Source organism: Rhizoctonia solani, chromosome 1 (assembly GCF_016906535.1).
Source record: "Rhizoctonia solani chromosome 1, complete sequence".
Classification (NCBI taxonomy): Eukaryota; Fungi; Basidiomycota; class Agaricomycetes; order Cantharellales; family Ceratobasidiaceae; genus Rhizoctonia; species Rhizoctonia solani.
The window spans coordinates 322,564-343,984 of NC_057370.1; the positions used below are offsets into that span (position 1 = coordinate 322,564).

The 21,421-nt window shown below is 47.9% G+C and overlaps 5 protein-coding genes across 5 annotated transcripts; 3 read left to right on the forward strand and 2 right to left on the reverse strand.

The window, feature by feature from the left end:
* Positions 1-2,100: 2,100 nt before the first annotated feature.
* Positions 2,101-3,458, forward strand: RhiXN_03598 (Retrotransposon gag protein; the record flags this gene model as incomplete). The annotated part of the gene is made up of 3 exons (XM_043323415.1): positions 2,101-2,286; positions 2,347-2,551; positions 2,602-3,458. 3 exons carry the CDS (start codon positions 2,101-2,103, stop codon positions 3,456-3,458), a joined length of 1,248 nt encoding a protein of 415 aa, XP_043175834.1.
* Positions 3,459-3,535: 77 nt separating this feature from the next.
* RhiXN_03599 (Retrotransposable element Tf2 protein) lies at positions 3,536-6,886 on the forward strand (the record flags this gene model as incomplete). Its single annotated transcript, XM_043323416.1, has 1 exon — positions 3,536-6,886. The coding sequence occupies one exon, from the start codon at positions 3,536-3,538 to the stop codon at positions 6,884-6,886; it is 3,351 nt and encodes a 1,116-aa protein (XP_043175835.1).
* Positions 6,887-12,803: 5,917 nt separating this feature from the next.
* RhiXN_03600 (kinase domain protein) lies at positions 12,804-13,377 on the reverse strand (the record flags this gene model as incomplete). Its single annotated transcript, XM_043323417.1, has 2 exons — positions 12,804-13,118; positions 13,174-13,377. The coding sequence occupies 2 exons, from the start codon at positions 13,375-13,377 to the stop codon at positions 12,804-12,806; spliced, it is 519 nt and encodes a 172-aa protein (XP_043175836.1).
* Positions 13,378-13,876: 499 nt separating this feature from the next.
* RhiXN_03601 (uncharacterized protein) lies at positions 13,877-15,299 on the forward strand (the record flags this gene model as incomplete). The annotated part of the gene is made up of 8 exons (XM_043323418.1): positions 13,877-14,079; positions 14,166-14,322; positions 14,381-14,470; positions 14,535-14,700; positions 14,763-14,903; positions 14,972-15,016; positions 15,072-15,135; positions 15,191-15,299. The coding sequence occupies 8 exons, from the start codon at positions 13,877-13,879 to the stop codon at positions 15,297-15,299; spliced, it is 975 nt and encodes a 324-aa protein (XP_043175837.1).
* Positions 15,300-18,543: 3,244 nt separating this feature from the next.
* On the reverse strand, positions 18,544-20,316 carry RhiXN_03602 (intradiol ring-cleavage dioxygenase; the record flags this gene model as incomplete). Its single annotated transcript, XM_043323419.1, has 9 exons — positions 18,544-18,614; positions 18,666-18,715; positions 18,774-19,017; positions 19,070-19,194; positions 19,221-19,378; positions 19,431-19,610; positions 19,660-20,010; positions 20,050-20,192; positions 20,253-20,316. The coding sequence occupies 9 exons, from the start codon at positions 20,314-20,316 to the stop codon at positions 18,544-18,546; spliced, it is 1,386 nt and encodes a 461-aa protein (XP_043175838.1).
* Between the last annotated feature and the right edge of the window lie 1,105 nt (positions 20,317-21,421).

Consider the following 21,421-nt stretch of genomic DNA (forward strand, 5'->3'; position numbering starts at 1 on the left):
AACACTATCACTCAATCACAGCAATCCTTACAGTATTGTTGCACTATACTCAATGTTGAGCTCAACAACTGTGACAGTCAAGGGGCACAGGGTTGCAGTAAGTACACTAATAGGTTACCCTGTGTCTGTTGGGACTGGCCTATGGTCTTAGTGCGCCAAATAACCTCCTATGCTATTTACAGTGAGTCAATCACTAAAGTAAATGCACAGATAAGCTGTTAAAGGCTTGTGTGTATATGTCAATATATAAGAGTAAAAGTAGGATGCATTAGAAGCGTCTTCACAGGGTCCTTTTATACCCTGAGAAGGCGCACAAACAAGTATATACATGATTGATATCAAGAGGGGGTACAGGAGGTACATGTGGCAACTGAAACACTTAGGAGAGCCAATACTTTGGTATATAGCAAACAAACAACAGACCCTAATATTTGCCCCAAGGCAATGTTTGCCCCAAGGCAGTATTTGCCTGTGTGGGTCCTTGGATGTCCCAAGGCTAAGTGTTTCATCCTTGGAGTAAACAGTCCCAAAGGTAGGATACTGCTGCATTGGGTACTTACAGTAAATGGGGCATAACTCTGCCAAATGTTGTCCGTTTTGGGAGCTTGACCCAGCGTTCTGGAGCGCACAAACAGGCGCACCTAAGCGCAAGCAATTTGGCAGTGTGGGATGCCCAGGTGATGGAGAAAAGGCGCATTTAGTGCGTTGGCGCTTAAGCGCTGATTAAGCGCCACAGCACTTGCCTATGCAACAGGGGGGACCCTGAATATTTCTGTGTGTAGCCACAAGATAGAATCTTGAATAACAAATACTACAAACAAGAGAAATATAACTTGTTACTGTTTATCTACTCAGCTGAATATATATATTTAAATGAGTGAGAAAACAGCATATATGCAAAAGGCATTGCATATTGAGGGTATTCCTGAGGTTTGTAGGTTTTGTAAAGGTCACAATTGGATAGAGGGACCTTGAAAACCCTGGTTTGCATCCTCATCTCATTTGTTTACTGTAAGATTACTAGTGTAATTAATAAAATAAGTACAGTGTCGTAGACACAGTTGATACCAGGGAATTTATTCCCGTTTTCTCGATTTTAAACGAAGACAAACGGACGACATTTTCAATCACGTGACATCGGCGCTTATATCATACGCTAAGCGCCGAGCCACGTCCCCATCCGCGCTTATCTCAGCACACGTAGCCACCTCCACCTGATGACATCATTATGACACGTCAGTGACACGTATGCATGAGTAAGGCCGACTGCGGAACGGGGTTCTTATTTGATACGGCATTGGATATAATGTAATTGTAAATAGCTTGTCTGTAGAATATATAAGAAGGCCAACCAACCATGGTAACACCCAGGTCGATTACCTCTTGTTGCATCCTACATTGTACGAGGGCCTTACAGCCCAGTAAGATACTTAGTTACACGCCTTAAGCGTCGTTCTCACTGTACATACGTAGCTCGCCGCCGCCTTACAGCGCGTGGTCATTGTAGTTAGTTAGTTCGTCGTTGTAGGGTACCTCGCCGCCGCCTTAAGCGGTTTACTGTATTAGTCACACGGCCACAAGCGCCCGCACCCTTGACGTCCTTACAGACGTCTAGGACACTAGGTAATCGACCTTAAGTCGGTTGCAAGCCGTGCCCACCAGCACACCCACACTTAGCCCAACAACGAGAAGGACTCCTGTACTAGCACAAGGGAAATACCGGAGATCGGGATCGCCTTTCGCTGTTAATAATCAAACCAGCGTCGTCCCCTCCTAGTACCAAATTGCTATAAGGCAGACAGTCCCTATCGCCCGCATACCCCCGGTCGCCGCACCTTTTACCAGCGGACCTAGACAGCCGATACACCTGCTTGCAGAGACTGGGTTCTACATCACGCCTGTCCACGGCTGTGATTAGTAATTCCTACTGTTCAACGCTAGGTTGTTTGACGCAAGGTCTTAGCGATCGAGTAATAAAGCGCTCATAAGTCCTGATATAGGCATACCCCCCCACACACCGTCACCATTACCTCCCGCACTCCCCCTTGTTCTTCTTCTCGGGCATCCTCCCACGCTGGCCGGTCCTACCCCACACATTCTATGGCAACCCGCTCCCGGCCGCCCTCTCGAGCCCGCTCCCCTGTCGATCAGGGAGAGTTGGGACCCTTCCTTCCGCCAGCCTCCCCTGAGCTCGGCAAAGTCTCACTTGAGCGGGTCATCCGCCTTCTCTGGGGGCTCCAATCCCAAGTCGACCGCATCAAGCGGACCCTCTTGGAACAAACTGAAGTTAGCCGAGAGGTTTGAACCAACGTTGAGAATATCTCACAAGCGGTCGATGTTGTCAAGGATGGGCTTGCCCAGCTCCAATCCGCCCGGGGTCCCCATACCCCAGAAGAACAAAAACCCCCCGCGGTCAAGGAAACTCCCAGGGCCGCGCCCAAAGCCAAGCCTATTGGCAAGGCTCAACCATTCCTCGGGGCCCCAGCCCCCATCATCTCCACAGGGGCCCCAGGCGCGACCCCCTCTCCCTTTTCAATCCCTACCCTTCCTTGTCCTTCCCTTCAGGACCGGCTCCAGCAGCCCCCCAAGGACCTCCGCCAGCGCCTGTCACTGACCCGGCGCTACCTCCAGCCCCCTCCACTGTGAAAGTGGACCACCCAGATGCCTTCAAAGGCAAAATTGGCTTGGAGGCCAAACAGTGGCTGACCCGAATGTTGGCCTGGGTACGTCTCAACCAGAGGCAGTTCCCCTTGGACATGGAGGTCCTGAGCTTCCTGTTGATGAACATGACAGAAGCAGCTGGGGCCTGGGCCCATCCCCACCTGGACCAATTAGGGTCCCACCGCGCACTCATTCAAACCGTGGATGAGTTCAAAACCGAGTTCCTGGCCGCCTTTGGCGACCCCGACGCTACCAGAGCAGCGGAGCGGAAGATTACTTCCCTCACACAAACCGGCACTTGTGCCGAATATATTACTAAGTTCCGCACGCTGCAAATGGAACTCAATTGGAACAATGCCGCACTCCGCGGTCAGTTTGCGCGAGGACTCCACTGGGAGGTCCAAAAACAAATTGCCACAAGGGAAAGGCAACCCCGTACCCTGAGGGAGCTGCAAGATGCTGCCCTCATCATTGACAACGCCCTCCGCGAGGAGCAAGCCAGCCACCCGCAACAGGGTAATAAGCCTGGTAAGACTTCTTCCACCCCCAATTGGGGGGCGAGTACCGGCCAACAGGCCGCCAAAACCGGTCCCCTTTCCTCCAACCCCAATTACGTTTTGGAGGAAGAACGCAACCGCCGCCGCGCAGAAGGTCTCTGTGTCAAATGCGGCAAACCAGGACACAAGTTTGCCGAATGTCGGACCGGATGGAAGGCTACCCCAAAGGAGGATAAGGGGAAGGCCAAGGAAGCCGCCAAAATTGGCAAAGACTCTGAGTACCAATTGGGAAAAGAGTAAGGGTACCTGCTGCCGCGCGCAAGGACCCCAAGGACTCTGGCTCTTGTATTGAAATCTGTAATATATCTAGTAGTAGAATGTCACCCCTGTTCACCATTTTGATCAAACCAGAGAAAAAAGCGGAACCCCTAGAAGTCCTGATAGATTCAGGTGCCACCTCATCCTTCCTCCACCCCCGTACCGCGGAACTACTCCGCCTCCCACTCATTGATCTCCCTACACCCCGTACCGTCACTATGCTCGATGGGTCGAGCCCCCAGGCAGGCAAAATCTGGAAGAAGGCAGTTCTGACCTTCTCCTTAGATGGCAAGAAAATGACAGAGACCTTCCTTATATGTAACACCGGGTCCCATGCTGCTATCTTAGGATTGAAATGGTTGGACGCCCACAACCCGGAAATCGATTGGAACATGCGTACCCTTACCTTCCCCCATGCAACCCCTGAACATGTGTCCATTGCTGAGGAAGAGGAAGCAGATGAGAACCCCCTCGAAGGAGTACCCTCCGAGTACCATCAATACGCCAAGGTATTTGGGGAGGAAGAATTCAACAAGCTCCCTCCACACCGACACTACAACATTGGAATAGAACTCACGGAAGAAGGCCCCCTTAACTCCCCCCTTTACAGTATGACAGACGCCGAGTCCGCTACACTCAAGGACTGGCTCAGGGATGAGTTGAAAGCTGGGAAGATCCGCCCTAGCAAGTCTTCCATCAGTTCCCCCGTGATGTTTGTTCCAAAGAAAGATGGTTCCCGTTGCTTGGTTGTTGACTACCGTCGCCTTAACAATTGCACCAAGAAAAATGTTTATCCACTTCCCCGTCCGGATGATCTCATGGCCCAGCTCCGTGGCGCCAAAATCTTCACCAAACTAGATTTACAATGGGGGTACAACAACGTGCGAGTTAAAGAAGGTGATGAGTGGAAGACTGCATTCCGAACCAAGTACGGCCTCTACGAATCCCTGGTGATGACTTTTGGTTTGACAAACGCCCCCGCCGCCTTTCAGCACTTCATGAACGAGTTGTTTAAAGACCTACTGGATGTATGCGTCATCATATACCTCGATGACATCCTAATTTATTCTAAGGATGACGCATCTCACACGGAGCATGTTCATGAGGTCCTAAAACGGTTAATGGATAATCAACTGTTCTGCAAGGCATCCAAGTGTACATTCCACGTTACCTCTGTGGAATACCTGGGAATCATCGTCTCCGATAAGGGTTTTAGTCTGGATAAGCTCAAAATCCAGGCGGTACAGGAATGGCCGGTACCCACTAAAGTCAAGGAAGTCCAATCGTTCTTAGGGTTCGCCAATTTCCTTTGCCGATTCGTCGCCAACTTCAGCCACATGGCTAGGCCATTACACAACCTAGTCAAGAAGGATACACCTTGGAGATGGGACACAAAGGAACAGGAAGCATTCCAAGAACTAAAGGATGCCATTACCAACGCCCCTGTACTTTGTCACGCCGACCCCACCAAGCCCTACTTCCTAGAAACGGATGCTTCTGGTGCAGCCTTAGGTTCCATTCTTAGCCAACGACAGGAAGACGGCCGTTTACACCCACTAGGGTTCCTATCTGAGTCCTTCAAAGGTGCCGAACAGAATTATGACACCCACGACAAGGAACTCCTGGCTATCATCCGGTCGTTTGAATATTGGCGCATCTTCTTGGAAGGGACCCTGCACCCCGTAACCGTCTTCACTGACCATCGGAACTTGGAATACTGGAAGGAGTCTAGAACCTTCAATCGCCGCCATGCACGATGGCACCTCCTCCTGGCTGGATACAACTTCCAAATTGTGTATTGCCCGGGCAAACAGTCCGGCAAACCAGACGCCTTATCCCGGCAATCAGACCACGCCGATGTCCCACCTGCCGCCCAGACCATGCTCCCAGACCCTATCTTTGCCAACGTCGCACTAGTCCTACCAGAAAAGGAGTTACAACAGCGTATAGAGTCAAGCCTGGATCAAGACGAGTCCCTTGAAGAAATCCTACAGTTCCTGCAGAATGAATCCAGAGCACCTCCATCCATCAAACAAGCATTCAAGGACTATCAGATGGAAGCAGGGTTACTTTTCTACCAAGGGCGGATTGTGGTCCCTGACGTTGGGACCCTACATACGGATTTACTCCAAATCTTCCACGACAGCCCATCGGCAGGGCACCCAGGCAGGCAACGGACCCTGGAGCTAATCTCACGCAATTACTATTGGCCAGGCATACGCGCGGACACATACTGGCACGTAGACTCCTGCGAAACCTGTCAAAGGATTAGGAAACCCAAATACGCGTCAATCCCACCACAGCCGCTAGAACTCCCAGTACGCCCATGGCAACACATTTCCTATGATATGATTGTTGATCTGCCAAAGGACGGGGCCTACGACTCCATACTAGTTATTGTGGACAGCTTCACCAAGTACGTCATATTGGTAGAATGTTCCAAGAAACTAAAAGCCCCCGAACTGGCGGAACTGTTCTTACGACACGTCTGGAAAAAGTACGGAATGCCAGAGAAAACAATCTCAGACCGCAGAAGAGTGTTCAATAACAAGTTTTTGAAAGCATTGTACCAACGACTGGGCATAGACCCGCACTTCTCCTCCGCTTACCACCCCCAGAGCAATGGGCAGACAGAACGGGTGAACCCCTCCATAGAACACTTCCTAAGAGCATACTCCGGTACCAATCAAAGGGACTGGGTCAAATGGTTACCAATGGCAGAATTCGCCTACAACAACGCAGTGCATAGTGCCACAGGGAAGTCACCTTTCAAAGCGCTCCACGGATGGGAACCAACCTTAACCCCTTCCAACATTCCTACGGACGTGCCAGAGGCCAATGAACTGGCGGAAGCCATGGAAGCACAATGGAGAGAAGTCAAATCCGCCCTCCGGCAGTCTAAACAACAAATGGTAGCCGGAGAACACGGAAGCCCAACAGAGTTTGAGGTCGGAGAAGAAGTATGGCTTGATGCAAAGAACGTTAAACTCAAAACCTTAAGCCCCAAGCTAACGGAACAACGCTTAGGACCATTCAAAGTCATGGAAAAAATCTCCAACCGCGCTTACAGGCTAGAACTCCCACCAACCATGCGCATCCATAACGTATTTTACGTAGGGTTATTGTCTAAGGTCAGAAGGGACGACAAACGGGCCTTCGAGAACCGTCCACCACCAGTCACCGTGGATGGGGAAGAAGAATATGAGGTTGAAGGAATAACGGATGCGGAGGAACGCAACGGAAAATGGTTCTTCCGGGTCAAATGGAAGGGCTATGGCCCCGAGGAGAACACATGGGAACCTCGAGAAAACCTAAAAAATGCAGGGAAAATTTTGAAAAGATACGAGGAAGACATGAGAAAGAAGGCCCTTGGCGCTGCCAAGGCCCTTAAGGGGGGGGCAGTGTTGTAGACACAGTTGATACCAGGGAATTTATTCCCGTTTTCTCGATTTTAAACGAAGACAAACGGACGACATTTTCAATCACGTGACATCGGCGCTTATATCATACGCTAAGCGCCGAGCCACGTCCCCATCCGCGCTTATCTCAGCACACGTAGCCACCTCCACCTGATGACATCATTATGACACGTCAGTGACACGTATGCATGAGTAAGGCCGACTGCGGAACGGGGTTCTTATTTGATACGGCATTGGATATAATGTAATTGTAAATAGCTTGTCTGTAGAATATATAAGAAGGCCAACCAACCATGGTAACACCCAGGTCGATTACCTCTTGTTGCATCCTACATTGTACAAGGGCCTTACAGCCCAGTAAGATACTTAGTTACACGCCTTAAGCGTCGTTCTCGCTGTACATACGTAGCTCGCCGCCGCCTTACAGCGCGTGGTCATCGTAGTTAGTTAGTTCGTCGTCGTAGGGTACCTCGCCGCCGCCTTAAGCGGTTTACTGTATTAGTCACATGGCCACAAGCGCCCGCACCCTCGACGTCCTTACAGACGTCTAGGACATACAGATTATTGAAGAAATGCCATATCCATAACAGTGGCAGTGCTATTTATAATATGATATCAAAAGCATAGTCCCAGAAGAAGCCTGTTCTATCAGCAGCATTACTCATGCATACATGTCACTATGATGTCATCAAGGTGGAGATGGCTTTGTAGCTTGGTAAGCATGGAAGCAAACATGGCAAGGTGCCTGTGGGTATGTTATAAGTGCCAAAGTCACATGATTGAAAATGTTGTTTGTTTGAGTTTGTTTAAATCTGAGAAGTTGGGAATAAGTTCCCTGGTATTGAGTGTGTCTACAACAATAGCAGGGGAAGGTTGTCAAAGTTAATTGGGGCTGCAATGGGTTGTAGTTTGGGAGCAAAGCTCATTTCAAATGCAACATCAAAATAATTTAATTTAATCTCTGGCCCAGCATGTGCATGTTGTATTCATGCCAACTTTTTGGGGATTTTGTTGCTATGGCTATGGCTTGAGCCATTCCGTTTATAAGATGGCAGTGTTGCTTACTCAGCCTAATGCTTTTTTGGTGGTTGTATTTCAAACAATTCTGGTTTTTGAAGGTTTCATACAGTATGACAGTATATGTTATGGCAGGTTTTAATGTATAGATACGTATACAAGTAGCCACAAGAGATTGACTATGTACTTTAAAAAGTCTTTCTAAGCCTCTGCATCCATTCCTGAATATACAAGTCATGTATCAAGAGTAATAGTGCCTAAATTCTCTAGTTGTAACCTTGTGACACTGCTGTATTGCACCAAATGACATTCAGTATAAACTCTGCAGCTTCTAGATCAAACGTTATTAAATGAGAGGTTAGCAGATATCTGATTCTATTTCTGCCAAATGCTCTACGAAATAAGTTCGCACCACCAAATTGTTCTTCGCCTCTCGCTTGTGCCATCATCTTTATCAATGGGTTGTTTGGGATTACTTTGAAGGGACCGTGATGCGTTTCGGGCTTGGGCCTGAAGAGAAAGAGCCTGGATCTCCCAATGCAAGGTGCTGTGTCGTCCGAACCAAGAGCACCGATACCACGGCAGACTATTGCGAACAATGGAAGCGATAGTATCGTCTGATAGGGTCAGCCAACTAGATGTTCCGTTTCAAACACTTCCCTGTTGTGCGTATAGATTCTAGGACATCACGCATGGGATGTCTTTGGAGCCCCGAAGGCAATCAATAGAGGCCGAAGGAGTGTGTGGAACTCGAACGGTACCTTGAAGCGCTTGATCAGAAAAGTGTCAGCTGCGAGTAAAGAGAGAGATGAATAAGCGGAAGCTTCAAAGAGGATGATGAGCAATCAATAGGAACCCACTTGTTCATTCACTGGGTATGCCCAATAAGCATGCGGCTTGTCATGTTAGGTATGCACCCTCAGCTGCTTTTTGCCTCTCTCAAAATACAGATACCGGATTCTAGAAATTTACAAGTCCTGGCCTATACGGATGTGGGCGTCAAACCGTTTGGAAAACAATCATACGGACCGTACCATTCGAGGCCTGTTGACTTGTCGGTCAACCGTACTGCGTATGTTGGGTTCAATTTTATCCCAAATTATCTTGAAGCAAGAGTGGAAGCGATGGTGCTCACATGTGCGATTATGGCTTTGTTGCAGTTGAAGCCAGGTAGCCAGTACTTTGTTGAGATCCTGCGTATGGGATAACCCGTTGAATCAAGCCGGCGCATGGGTTGGAAGCGTGGCAGGTGAATCGGCTGAGGAATGTATGTGCGAGTATTGTGGGCGTTGAAAGTTGGGCGAGACTATCATAGCGAAGTAACAGAAAGGGTGCTAACCCATGGTAGAAGAAGGTCGAAGGCAAATACGGGCAGTCGAAGAATGGGGAGGAAGACACGTGCCCATCACAACAACCTACCGTGTTACATTTGTCACCTTGTTCCACACCAAAACACGCCTCTTGTCAGCTTCTGCTCTTTTAGTTCGACACTTCTATCTCGAGCATTATATCAAGTTGTTCTCTTAGACAGTTACATGCGCATAGGACATATAGTTTGTCTGCAATAACCGCAGTCAAATTTTTACAGTCGCCTGTTCGCTCTCCGCCCTATCTGCCCTCAAAAGACGACCAAAGGCGAAGGCACCCATGTCTGAGTCTCGCATTCTACACGAGCTTGACGTTCACAGTGAAACCAACATTGAGGTAAGTCTTCTGCGATATATATGTAGATATAGCGCTGAGTAGAACAAGCAGTGACCGAGCTCGAGATGTTGGCCGGAACCACTCCATCCACTTCCCTCTGCGGCCCACCTCAGTCTCCCGCATTACGCGGTCGCAAGTTTCGCTACCTGTCACTCAGCACTATCAACTGACATCTTCAACCATTGCTCCTCTGTGTTGGCCTTTCGGGAGCTAACCTTGGTTCGACTAGCACACTGGTCTACAGATCCCAGGGCGCCCGTTCTGAACCCGCCTTACACTCTAATAGGTCGCACACAAGCTTCCAAGTCCTAGCTGGTGCTATAAGGCTTCCTTCCAAGTCTCATTCGCCATGTGGCGGTGTTCACTCCACTCTTAGGGTGAGAACGCCAACAAACCTCTAATAACCTCTCGCGCTAACTCAACCCATGGCCAACAGTGACGTTGGCACCTTGTGTCCTTGCGCCGCCATCACAAGCGGTGCAAGTGGTCCGGCTGCCTACTCAGCGGCGTGTCCCAGTGCAGGTGCTTCGACAGAACTTAGTCTCGATTGGACGTCAAAGTCCCCTAGACTATTGCATAGCTTAGACCGACGACAGACATACGAGATTGAATTCTCTGCTTGATCTAGTTTCAACACGCAACGCAATGAGGACATTGGCATGAAAGGTAGACAAGCCCGGATGTCCACTCGCGGACCGACCGGAAGGAGGTTTCAACTCCAAAAACAGGTGGGTCTAACCTTGTTGCTACTTCCTAGTGCCAGGCCAGAACCAACAAACTTTCTGCTATGATATTCTTCAATAGGGCCTAACCCTTCGAGGCAAACTGAACTGTGTAAGAAGAGACCTCGGAACACTGCTCTGTGATGAAACCTTACGCATCGGTCGATTGCCAGCATCCCGCTTTCTTAGGGTGAATACCCTTGCATCGTCCAAACTCCTATCTCATGGGTACGTCTTAATAGTGTGTCGTATACATTGATGGCCATTTTGACGGGTGCTAACTATGTTTAACACCAGGCTGGATTTGATTGTCCTTACACATCACCTGTGGCCGTGCCGGCAGATTTTCAATTGACTATGGACCAATGGACGAGATAGAGATTGCCTCCTGATTGATGAAGATAAAGCTACAGTACTGTAGCTAGTAATTATAGAAAAATTAGTCTAAGTGAGTTTCAGGTCCGTGCGCTTTCCGTAGACAGAGCTAACAAATCTACAGATCTTTTTATACTTGTAATGTCTATACCAAGCACAATCAGGTTTAATACATATGAGCTCAATTCCCTTCATAAAAACTCCTCTGGTATAAACTTCATGAGTCAACCTCCATATTGTACGCCAATCAAGACCGTCGTTCGTTTGTTTGGTCGATTTTTACGGCGGGTCCTCACGTGACTCGTCCATTAACACCCAGCCACACAGACAAAGGGACTCCTGTCGGCTTTCACAGCTTATACGCTTTATGATACTTGGTATGTCTTACCTGGAGGATCTTTCATATCAACTACACACCTGTTCTTGGGCATAGCCTGCTGACTGGTTTACTGAACTTTCTAAAGCTTACAACTCGCTGATTTATCATCCTGAGCACGTTCGGTGCCCTTGGGCGTCATCCATACCTTATCGCTCACGGAGCATCAACAATTCATGCCACGTTCTTTCCCTCCTCTCTTCTAACCTTACCGGTCAACCATCTAGTCTGGATTGTCTCTTTCGGTACCTCCCAGAACGCAACTTCGCGATGGCTCTTCTTGTTGATCTGGGTGATCTCACTCCGCTTTTTTCTGGAATGGCCAAGCATCGTATCAGGGTCTTTCTCCTCGAGCACGATAACAAGCGAATTAGTGTAACTAGCAGGAGGTCCAGGAGAGCCCTATGTTCGACACCTGTTTGAGACTGACAAGCCATACCCGGTGAGTCTTTGAGATAGGGTTATGAACATGAGAAATGAATATACTGTTATAAACATGAACGCTAGCCATCCATGGCTAGATATTGTTTTGCATGTCCAACATCGGGAGAGCCAGTTGCAACTTGAAAATTCCCATTAATGAAGTCTTACATCTCTTAGCTTTCGCTTTCTGTGCACACGATCCAACAAGTTCGTAGATGCTTCGCACCTACCTGGCGCTACTTGATTGAGTATTCTAGACCAGAGCACAGCAGATGTTCGCTATACTGTTAGCACACCTTTCATCGAGCCTTTGAGCGCTCGTATACGACATACTTTTACCTACTCCCTTTCCGAAAAGAGCACCTTTCCAACAGCTCCCATTTTCACAGCTATGAGCGGGTCTGACCATACTAAATCACGTGATATCTCTTAGACTGGGAAAGTTGGCGTTTGCAGCCAGCACCCGTAAGGTATAGCATACATAATCTTTAAATGATATAGTCATCTGAATATTAGTTAAATTGAAGTGATCGTTTAAGTTCCTGTTCTTAACAAAAACTTTAGAAAGATTCTTAACCAATATGCAATCTCTGATGATACCCCCGATACGAAATAAACTACCCGTGCCCTGAACCCGGCTTCCCGTGGAACTAAAGGCCATCTGTATTTGACTCCATTGAGCCCGAGAAACGCTGTGTTCATAGACTTCTGTGCTCTTATGAGAGTTGGGCGAGCCGATGGATCCGAGAGCGTCATTTTTTCCGCCAAAGGTTTGAGGAAGTCGAGTGCGTTGTTCAGCTTTATCGCAGCAGTTGATCAATCACCTTGGATGAAAGAAAGTGATGCGCATACCGGAATGATATCTTGTTTGATAACCATCCCAAGCTGGTAGATATCCACCAGGAATGGATCGTACGGTGTATTCTGTTTCTGCTCTGGCGCCATTATACGTGCCGATTTACCGATCACCATTCGGGGCTCATTTGAGTTACGGAACCAAGTTGCGTAGCCCATATCAATGAAGTAGTATCGTATGTGTTTCTCCAATCTTGAGTATCGTGGATAAATCATTCGTTGTACGTCGAGGGATAGGTTATGATCGACCGGATGAAAAGGCTCGTCATATAAGACGCGAGAGTTCATCATGATATTTGTTGAGCTTATGTCACTGGAGAAGAGTCGGTGAGGCGGCATTTTCTTGCAGCAATAGGAGGGATGTCGGTTACCAATGAGTAACATCATTTTTGTGCATAAAAATAAGCCCCTAATCGATGAATCAGTATGGGTCACCCTAGAAAATTATTCTACTGCTTGCCTCAAACAATTGCTTCAGCAAGTCATGAATCTCTTGGATTCGTTCAAATCGTATCTCGTCGTATTGACCAAGCAGAGGCATTACTATGAAGTGGCCCGGCTCATCGCCTGGGATGGGAAAGGTCTCCAGACAGGGGACGACATGATTCGCAGGGTCGTCTTTGAGCGAAGCACTCGAGAAAAGTTGCACTATGGGTAACTCATTTTCCCCTTCTCCCTTTTTCGGGACCAACACTTTTATCATAACTTGGCTCTCATCAGCGACTCGTATCGCATCTAGAACACGCAACGGCTGAAGGGGAGAGGAGATTAGAGTTTACAGCAATCTGGTAATCTTCATAGCGTACCATACAATCTATACTATCCTCGCAGTAGTCTGCTCGCAGACCAGTAGCCTTCCACGACGGAACCCAATCCGGATGATACCGAGGGCGTAGTCGGTAACCTTTGGAAAGCAGGAATGGTTGGAATGATACCCATCTTTCTTCTGCTCCAGACCGCTTATTTTCACTTGATACAATGTCGTAGTCGTTGATACTCTGTTCGTTCATATTTGTTGAGGTAGCACAAAACAACTGGGACCGGGTATCAAGACGGAATGGTAACAAACCGAATCGTAGATCTTGAAGGCCCGTTGAAAAAACTAAACACAGTTTAGGAGTAGGTATAGGGTCATTGGGTTGAGCCTTTAGTGATGAATCGACAATGCAGGGGGGGGGGGGGCACGTGCTGTCACGATTAAGCCATTGTCACATAGGCAGATGTCACCATCGGGTACAACCCTCCAACACGCTTAAATTGGACGTGAGCCCAGCCATACCTTATCCAATGCTATGTGGCTGGTGGCGATTACATACCTATGGAACTATAAGGCATCACGAGTTGAGAAATCTTCGGATTCTGATATGCTAGCTTTCCAAAGATCCTGAGTCTGTACCCCAACCCCCTTCCCTGCGAACACATAGAGATACCTCCACAAAGGGTTCTGGCCTAACTAGCGTATTTTACTATTTCTTTCTTCGATTGTATCTCTTGTGTTCGCTAGCCGTTATGGTGTGGTCGACGATTGCTCAAGTATTTTCCTTTGGTAGCCAATGGGAATCCAACACCATCCGGTTGGTCCAAGGAAACGACGCTTCGGCCATGCTGAAGAAAGTTGAGGGTATTTTAGAAGATTCAATGCGGTTGTTAGCGAGCCACGAGCGTATTTTGGCTCAGGGCGAGTTCAACTCTTTCAGTGTCAAACATCGAAAGTAAGCGACCACAAGCGCCGCATAGTGCTCCCTCTCTTCTCACAACACTTCAACCGCTACTACTATAACCCTAAACATACCCTTAGCTTGCTGCTCAAGGTTATAGAGATCAAGCAGGACCTCCGTGATGACCGGGCCCGAGGGCTTCTGAGTGCCAATACCACTGGGCACCGACCTTTCCGTGTCGATCAGCAACTGTCTCTTCTTTATAAACAAGCCCAGATATACCAGCGCGATGTCATAGTAGGTCGTAAAACTTTCCTCTTACTACTCTGCTGACCCCTTTTTTCTTCACTCGAAGACTGCCAGCCGTCGGGCTCAAGCCATGGAAGAATCAGCCATCGGTGAAGTTGATAGCTCTGGCCAGCTGGGTTCCTCTGAAACATCCGAGGTGCTGAGTTGATAGTGTCCAACCATTAAGATCTAATGATCGCTCAGTATTTACCAGGCTACAGGGCCCGGGGCAACTTGGTACTCAGTGGTCGTCCCATCCACAAGATCGTCAAAAGGTACATGCATCCGTCTCCCTCCCTAGCACTACTTTAACCCACTCAATCTTTTATGTCGGACCTCCAGACTCTCTGACTTCATCCACTACCGGCTCCGAGACCTCAACCCTAGGTAGTTATACCTGTCTACCTTTTTATGTTCTATCATCGAGGCTAATATTCTGTGATCTGTAGTCGACCTCCAGCCATATCTCGCCATTGCACATGTGCGACCTAGCCAGTCAGATCCATCTGGTTCAACGAAACCAGCAGATGACGATAGTTACCGCGAGATAATACTGTTGGAGAGCGAGGAAAAGACGATCATCATGATCAGTGAGTAGCTCATTTAATGTTTCGAGGTGGGAGAATCGGCTAAAGACGTGCTCTGCATTACACTTTAGATCCCAATCGTCGCCATCTTAGCAAGGAGCTCGACCCATCGGATGGTATGCCACTCCTGGTTGTCAAGACTGTGTTATCTAACGTGGTGTGCACATGTAGAAACCTCGCTCCTCGAAATGTCTCGCGCCGGAGAGGCTTTGCTGCGAACCACAGACCCCCACAAGTGAGTTGTTCGGATGAAGGGTGCCATGTTCTCGCATGTGCTGAGCGGCGGTTAGATTACAAGGATACGAAGTCATTGGCGCACAGCAAGAAACATCATGGGTTGATTCATTCGTGAATACCTTGTCCAGACTAGGCGTGGGAATAGGTGCCGATATGATGTGAAAGTATCGTTCTCCTTCACATCTATACTCTTTGCCTTCAAGAACAAGCAGTTTCCATTGTCTCGTATGGTGTTTGGGTCATAATTCTCCTCCGCAGTGAAGCTATATAACTTGTGCTATCAGGCTGACCCATGTTTTCCCCTATGTCTTCGCGTTGCTTTGTATAGCTTTCCAAATACATTTATGGCCTTCATGTGAATCAGCTGTAGTTCCTGCAATGTAACTAAAGGCTCGCCAGTAGTTTTTTAAACGCATGATCTGTCACGTGTCGAGTGAAAGGGCGCCCGAGGTGAACATCTTGCTGCCCCCCTCTCCCCTACATCGGCCACTTCCTCCGACTGAAAGATTAGCGCTTTATCTCCCTCCTTGCTAAACCTGCGCAGCTCCTTTGAGATCTACTGGAACATTGTGGTGCGTTGAACTGAGGGGTATGCCAGAAAGTTTATTGTTAACCACTGGAAACCCCCCTCCCCTCCCCAAATCAACATTTTCTTTTTCCGCATCAATCTCATCGGTCCTGTTGTAGACCTCGCAGCAGCAATCGATTCGAACGATTTGGCTACTAGCATGTCTGCTTAGAGTTCGTTGAACCAGGAGGTATATCCCGAGCTTACATTCTTAGTTGGCGCGCCCTGGTCTCGTCTGCGCGTTGGGTCCGGTTGGTATAATATTCAGAACATACAGCTCCTCAATTATCATGAGGATATCAAAATGAAACACTCCTAGCCATGGGACTCTATTTCACGCACCAATATCTTACTCAACTAACTCTACTGTCTACTCTTGCTCCAACGTCGTGGCAGCCTGAACTTCAAAAGAACCTGGAAGCAGCAGGACAGCGTGTAACGTTGAAGCGGAACGGGTACGTTATGATCAATTGAGTTATACACTAGTTCCATCTCTCTTTTTCATTGTTCGGTAACCAACAGCACCTATTCGATACCCATAGACGTTCGAACCACTTCAGACTTCGGGCTGTGAGGTCAGCTAAATCGAATCGCTAGCTCCAACACGCTCTCGTTCAGAATTTGCCTATCGCCCTCCAGTTGCTTTGCTGGTGTGGGCTGCCATTGATACTCCGTATGTGTTTACCAGATCTTCTTGGTATTCATCGTACAAACTGTACTGCGTAGTGGAAATGCACGGCAAGAGTACGGATGAGAAGCTAAGAATAAGCATGATTGTATTTTACTAATTCTCAATGGATAGCTAAAGAAAGAACGACTTTCAGATAGCGATCAATCATTTTCTTCGATGTTAATTCAACAGGCATCTTCGATTTTTCATGAGGAAGCTTACTCAATCTTTGCGTCAGTAAAGCCCCCTGGCTCGCAGACCTTGGCTCTAAGCTACCTCCATTCTTTCTTGGAGCTCTTAGTTAGTTTTTCGTTTGTTTATAGCCTTTCTTCCAGAAGAGAAGTCGAACGAAATACAAGCTTTTGGATTATATGATCCTGGTTTCAAACAGTTGATAATGTTCCCTGCAGTGTCCCATATATTTCCTTGAGGATCACCGACACATCCAAGTCTACATGGGGGTCATCACGAAGTTTCCCAGCGATAAGTGACTGCGTCGAATTAATTCGGGTGCTTCCATTCAGATATTCAAATGATTCTCAATCGGCCCATCACCACAGACTGGGACTTCAACGCAATTTTCGATCGTTATCCCAAAGCGGAGTTCCAGATATAAGCAAAATTAAATATGCCAACGAAGTACACTGTTGGACTAGGGCAATAAGTTTCTCCATTAGAAACTAGGCGATACCCGGTGCCCGCTCCGTTTGTCGACAATGACAACTGGGTCACATGCATGGGCGCGTGACGAGAGTGGTCACCATCTCACAACCACAAACAAGTGGGTGTATGCGTATAATTACGCCACTATAGCCCATCCTTGCGTGATAAACGACTTACTATCATCCTCATACACAATACGATTGCTAATATGTACTGCTAATCATGAATCACGGGATCTATAGTTTGGCCGAAGAATCCAAATGGTACAGAACCTAGCTTCAGGAACTCACTTAAAAGTAAATTGTTTCATTCATAACTACTATTGGCTCTGAGCCCACGTCCATGACCGAAACCTTTATTATGTGGCAAGATGTCTTAATTTTTGACATTTATCTTTTTGTGCACGGAACTCGGTAAAGAAGCGCCGGTGGTCATGACCCACGGTGATTCCGAGGTGAGAAACTCTCCGGGCTTTGATTTGTAAATGCTATTGGTGTCAAATAGTTAACGGAGGCCGAAAGATCCGAGGCAAACCTAAATCTCGATGGGCCGTGGGTCATTGGGATTGCAATTGGAGTGACGAAATAAATTATGCGTTCGTCAAACCCAATAACGCAGCGAACAAGTTTATTACTCATGTTAAGACTTCTACAATTACTTAGCCTAAGCGCGCTCGTGACGTGAAACGATATGGGTAAGTGTAAATGCTATGTGTGGACGAGAGAACCATGTACAGTACATAAGAAAACACTGACAACGATGGGAGACATGCTGGGGAAGGTGGGGGACCCCGGCTGTGGGTGAAGGCTCGCGGGTGGGTGGTCCGAACTGTTCCTCAAGAGCGGTGTGGAGGGTGGGGCAAAACATGAATATGTATCCGTGATATACTAATGGTAACGGGAGCATGATCGAGACCGCGAAGCGGGCGAGAGGAAGTGGAACATGATGGAGGGGAGACGGAGCCGACAGTCGGCAAAACACGTGACTCACGACAGAAACAACGGCGAAGTCCTACGCGGGCTACGTTGCATAACGCTCTAGCCGATATGATGATTCGGTGTATCAAGCAAATGTTTCTCTGTAATTTGGTATATAATTCCTAACTCAGTTATCTCTTGAAGACATTACCTCCGTAGTGACCACCTCATTTTAGCTAAATATAGCTTATTGTCACTTCCAATAGATCGCCTCTTAAGCCAAACACTGGGTGATAATCTGCCCTCAATAGAATTCTCAGATTTTAGCCTAGAGTTGCAAGACCTCACCAAGAATGGCCTCTGACTCCGCACCTTAATAGATATTCACAGAGGAAATTATACCGAAAATGGCAACTGTTTATAGCGAAAAAACTTTCAAGAAATAGGTAAAACATGAACTGGATTCATTATACGTAAAAAAACGATAATAAATATCGACAAAAATAGTGGTATAAAGGGCCGCTGCACATAAATCATCTTCAAAAGTCCATATACACGCCCTGATATGACATGACTTGGCTCATGAGCTTATTCCAAGCCTGCAGTCACATAGTTAGTCGAAGTGATCGAGGTTTCAGACGTAGGATCCACGCCGATGGCTATTCGAGATCTGTTAGTCCCAGAATTATTTCGTTTGTGTATGAACATACTGATGTAAGCCAGGATACCATCGGTTTCAGTTTCGCCCAGTAACTCAGTTCTGGGCACAGTAAAAGGTGAGTGAGTACATGCGCCAGCAAGAAAGTCAGAGCACTCACGATGCGTATGCATTGTAACCATCTGCATTCTCACTATCCAATATGCTATCCTCGTCGTTGTACGTGCGAGTTTCGCTAGTATTGGCATAAACGCCCTGAGAAAGAATCTTATCGTTCAGATCGTCGTCGAAGAACAGTTGGCCAATATGTCGGACGTTGCCAGCATGGCTGATGATCGAGCCGTTAGTAGCGACCGAGTAGTTGGTGTGAATCATGGTATGGATGTGGACCGTGCGTCCGGTATCTGTAATTTCGTCAGGCCCAATACTGGGTTCTTTCGAAAGGAATACACTCACAAAATCCAGGGTAAGTAGTGAGGAACTCGACCATGCCTTCTGAATTGGTAGCATATCCGCCCCGCAAGAAAGATTCTGGAGATATATTTAGATAAGAAACATATAGGTTTGCGAGCACTACACACCTTGATCAGTCATACTGGTCGATCACCCTCCAGCGCCGCCAGTAGGAGCAGCAGGTATCGACTCGGTTCCAGTCGGGGCGGTTGCGTTTCCAGAAGGCACAGTCATGTTTCCGCTGGGAGCTGTACCATTACCACCTCCGCCTCCAGTGTTAGCCGCAGTAAATCCAGAGTAATGGCCGGTTGACTATGGGTGTCACGTTAGTGGAGCACGATGAACGATGATAGTTCAGGCGTACATTGCAGTGCCAGATTTCAACAAGGGCCTGTTCAAGGGGTGTGCACGTGGTAACATCCATAACACCGATATCAAGGATGAGTTCAACACCTGCTTGGTCCTCACGAATATCTTGACGCAGGAGCTCGTTGTTTACATAATACGGTCCCTCGGTAACCTCCGGGGTGGTCACGCATGTAGACTATTTCGTTGTTAGCTATCAGCACAAATCACTGAGGACTCGAGCTCACGTTTTGGATAGTAGAATACGTCGGAGCATCAGCGCTGGATGTCGGAGTGGCCACCGACGAAGTACTAGTTGTCGAAATGGCTGTCGCGATAACAGTAGACTCAAGCTCAGTAATAGTTGCAGAAGCAGAGACAGAGTTGGGTGCACTGGTTGGAAAAATCCCGCCAGAGAAAGAACGGGAGATGGAGTTCGGACCGCCCTGTCCTTGACCGGGATTTTGGGTTTGACCCGGGCCTTGCTGGCCGGGCTGTCCTTGATATCCGCCTGATTGACCCTGCTGAGGCAGCTGCCGACGGAAATGACGACCGTTGAGGACCGGATCAACGCTGCGCCTGGCTAGAGCCCTCTTTGCCTTTCAGGGAGAGTTAGTATCACCGGATGCTCAATTGACCCTAAATTCACATGCCTTTCGCTTAGCATTGAACTCGGCAATTTGCGAGGCGCAGCTACGAGCAACAATGTGGCGCTTATTTGCCTCGAGTTGACGGCGATGGAGTTCAGCACGAGGAAGAGTATGATCTTCACCCGGGTGTCCTAAAAATACGAGTCGTAAATTCTCCAACTTCATCTATGGGTCCATATCAATGCACATACCTGATGCGATATTGGCAACTGCTGCAAGGCTGAGTATCATAGCGCTCAAGGTTTTCGGTAACATGATGGCTAAGCGAGTGCAGAAAAAATGGAAGTGCAAAGATGTCGGTTTATAGCGTTGTTTGCGTGGCCCTTTTGTATGCATTCGCCTAGTTGCCTCGAGAACTAATACCCGCTCCGCAGCGAAATGTGCGTGCCATTAATCTTGAAGTCTTGTCACATCAACCAATATTCGACGGCCTATTTAGCGAGAAGCAATAGGAGGACTGCGCCTCTGCTGCGTGCTATGCTGGTATAGGTTTCATTCCAACTCGCAACTACCAATCAAAGAAGCTGGGTATGCAAGCGAGCCAAAGCGCCAAGTGAGCGACGGAAATAACGTTACCAAGGAAATGAAATAGAACTTTGATAAAAATTTTGGCCGACTGCGCTTCGGTACATTTTTTTCGGGCCCGCAGCAGGAACGGGCTCTTGGACCGGTAGAATGACGAAAGCAAAGTTAAGACGATATCTTCATGGGATTAGTGGTTTTAACATGTGCTAGCAATCGCCTAGTACCTCGTCCTGGGTTACGATCAGCCGGCAGTAAATGTGATTGTCTGGATTCGAGCCATTTATTTCCGCAGTTGACTGACACCTTCTGAAGGCCAACATAGAGTTAGGAACTGGACCGTGGTAGTTGTCAGGTCGGAGCGCCGAGCGCCTAATGGCAAGTTGGTAGACCCTGTTGGAAATGAACTGAAGCTACCGGAGACAATTGATCCGCGACATAGGGTATGCTTATACAAACTAAACCATTACATGTGCTTACTCCATCACTTCTCAATAACTCGACTTTATCGAGGGACCGCATATCTTGTTACACGTCACTGGGGCATTGAAAAATCATGAAGAGACTTGGACTGGGATGCTCGACGACTGATGCTTTGCCAGACCATCCCTCCAAGGCGAACTGTGAGCCAACCCCCTTTCCTTACGGAATATCTCCTACCACATTCTGCTGGATCATCGTATCATTGGCTCCTTCAGTGACAATTCTTGTTACACTACCCGATACACATATTACACCCTTTGGTTGTAGGTAGAGGTCATTATGGTCAAGTTACGGAGACCCCGACGTCCTTGTATACTCACAGGGTCATCTAAACTTGCTGAGCAATATTCAATCC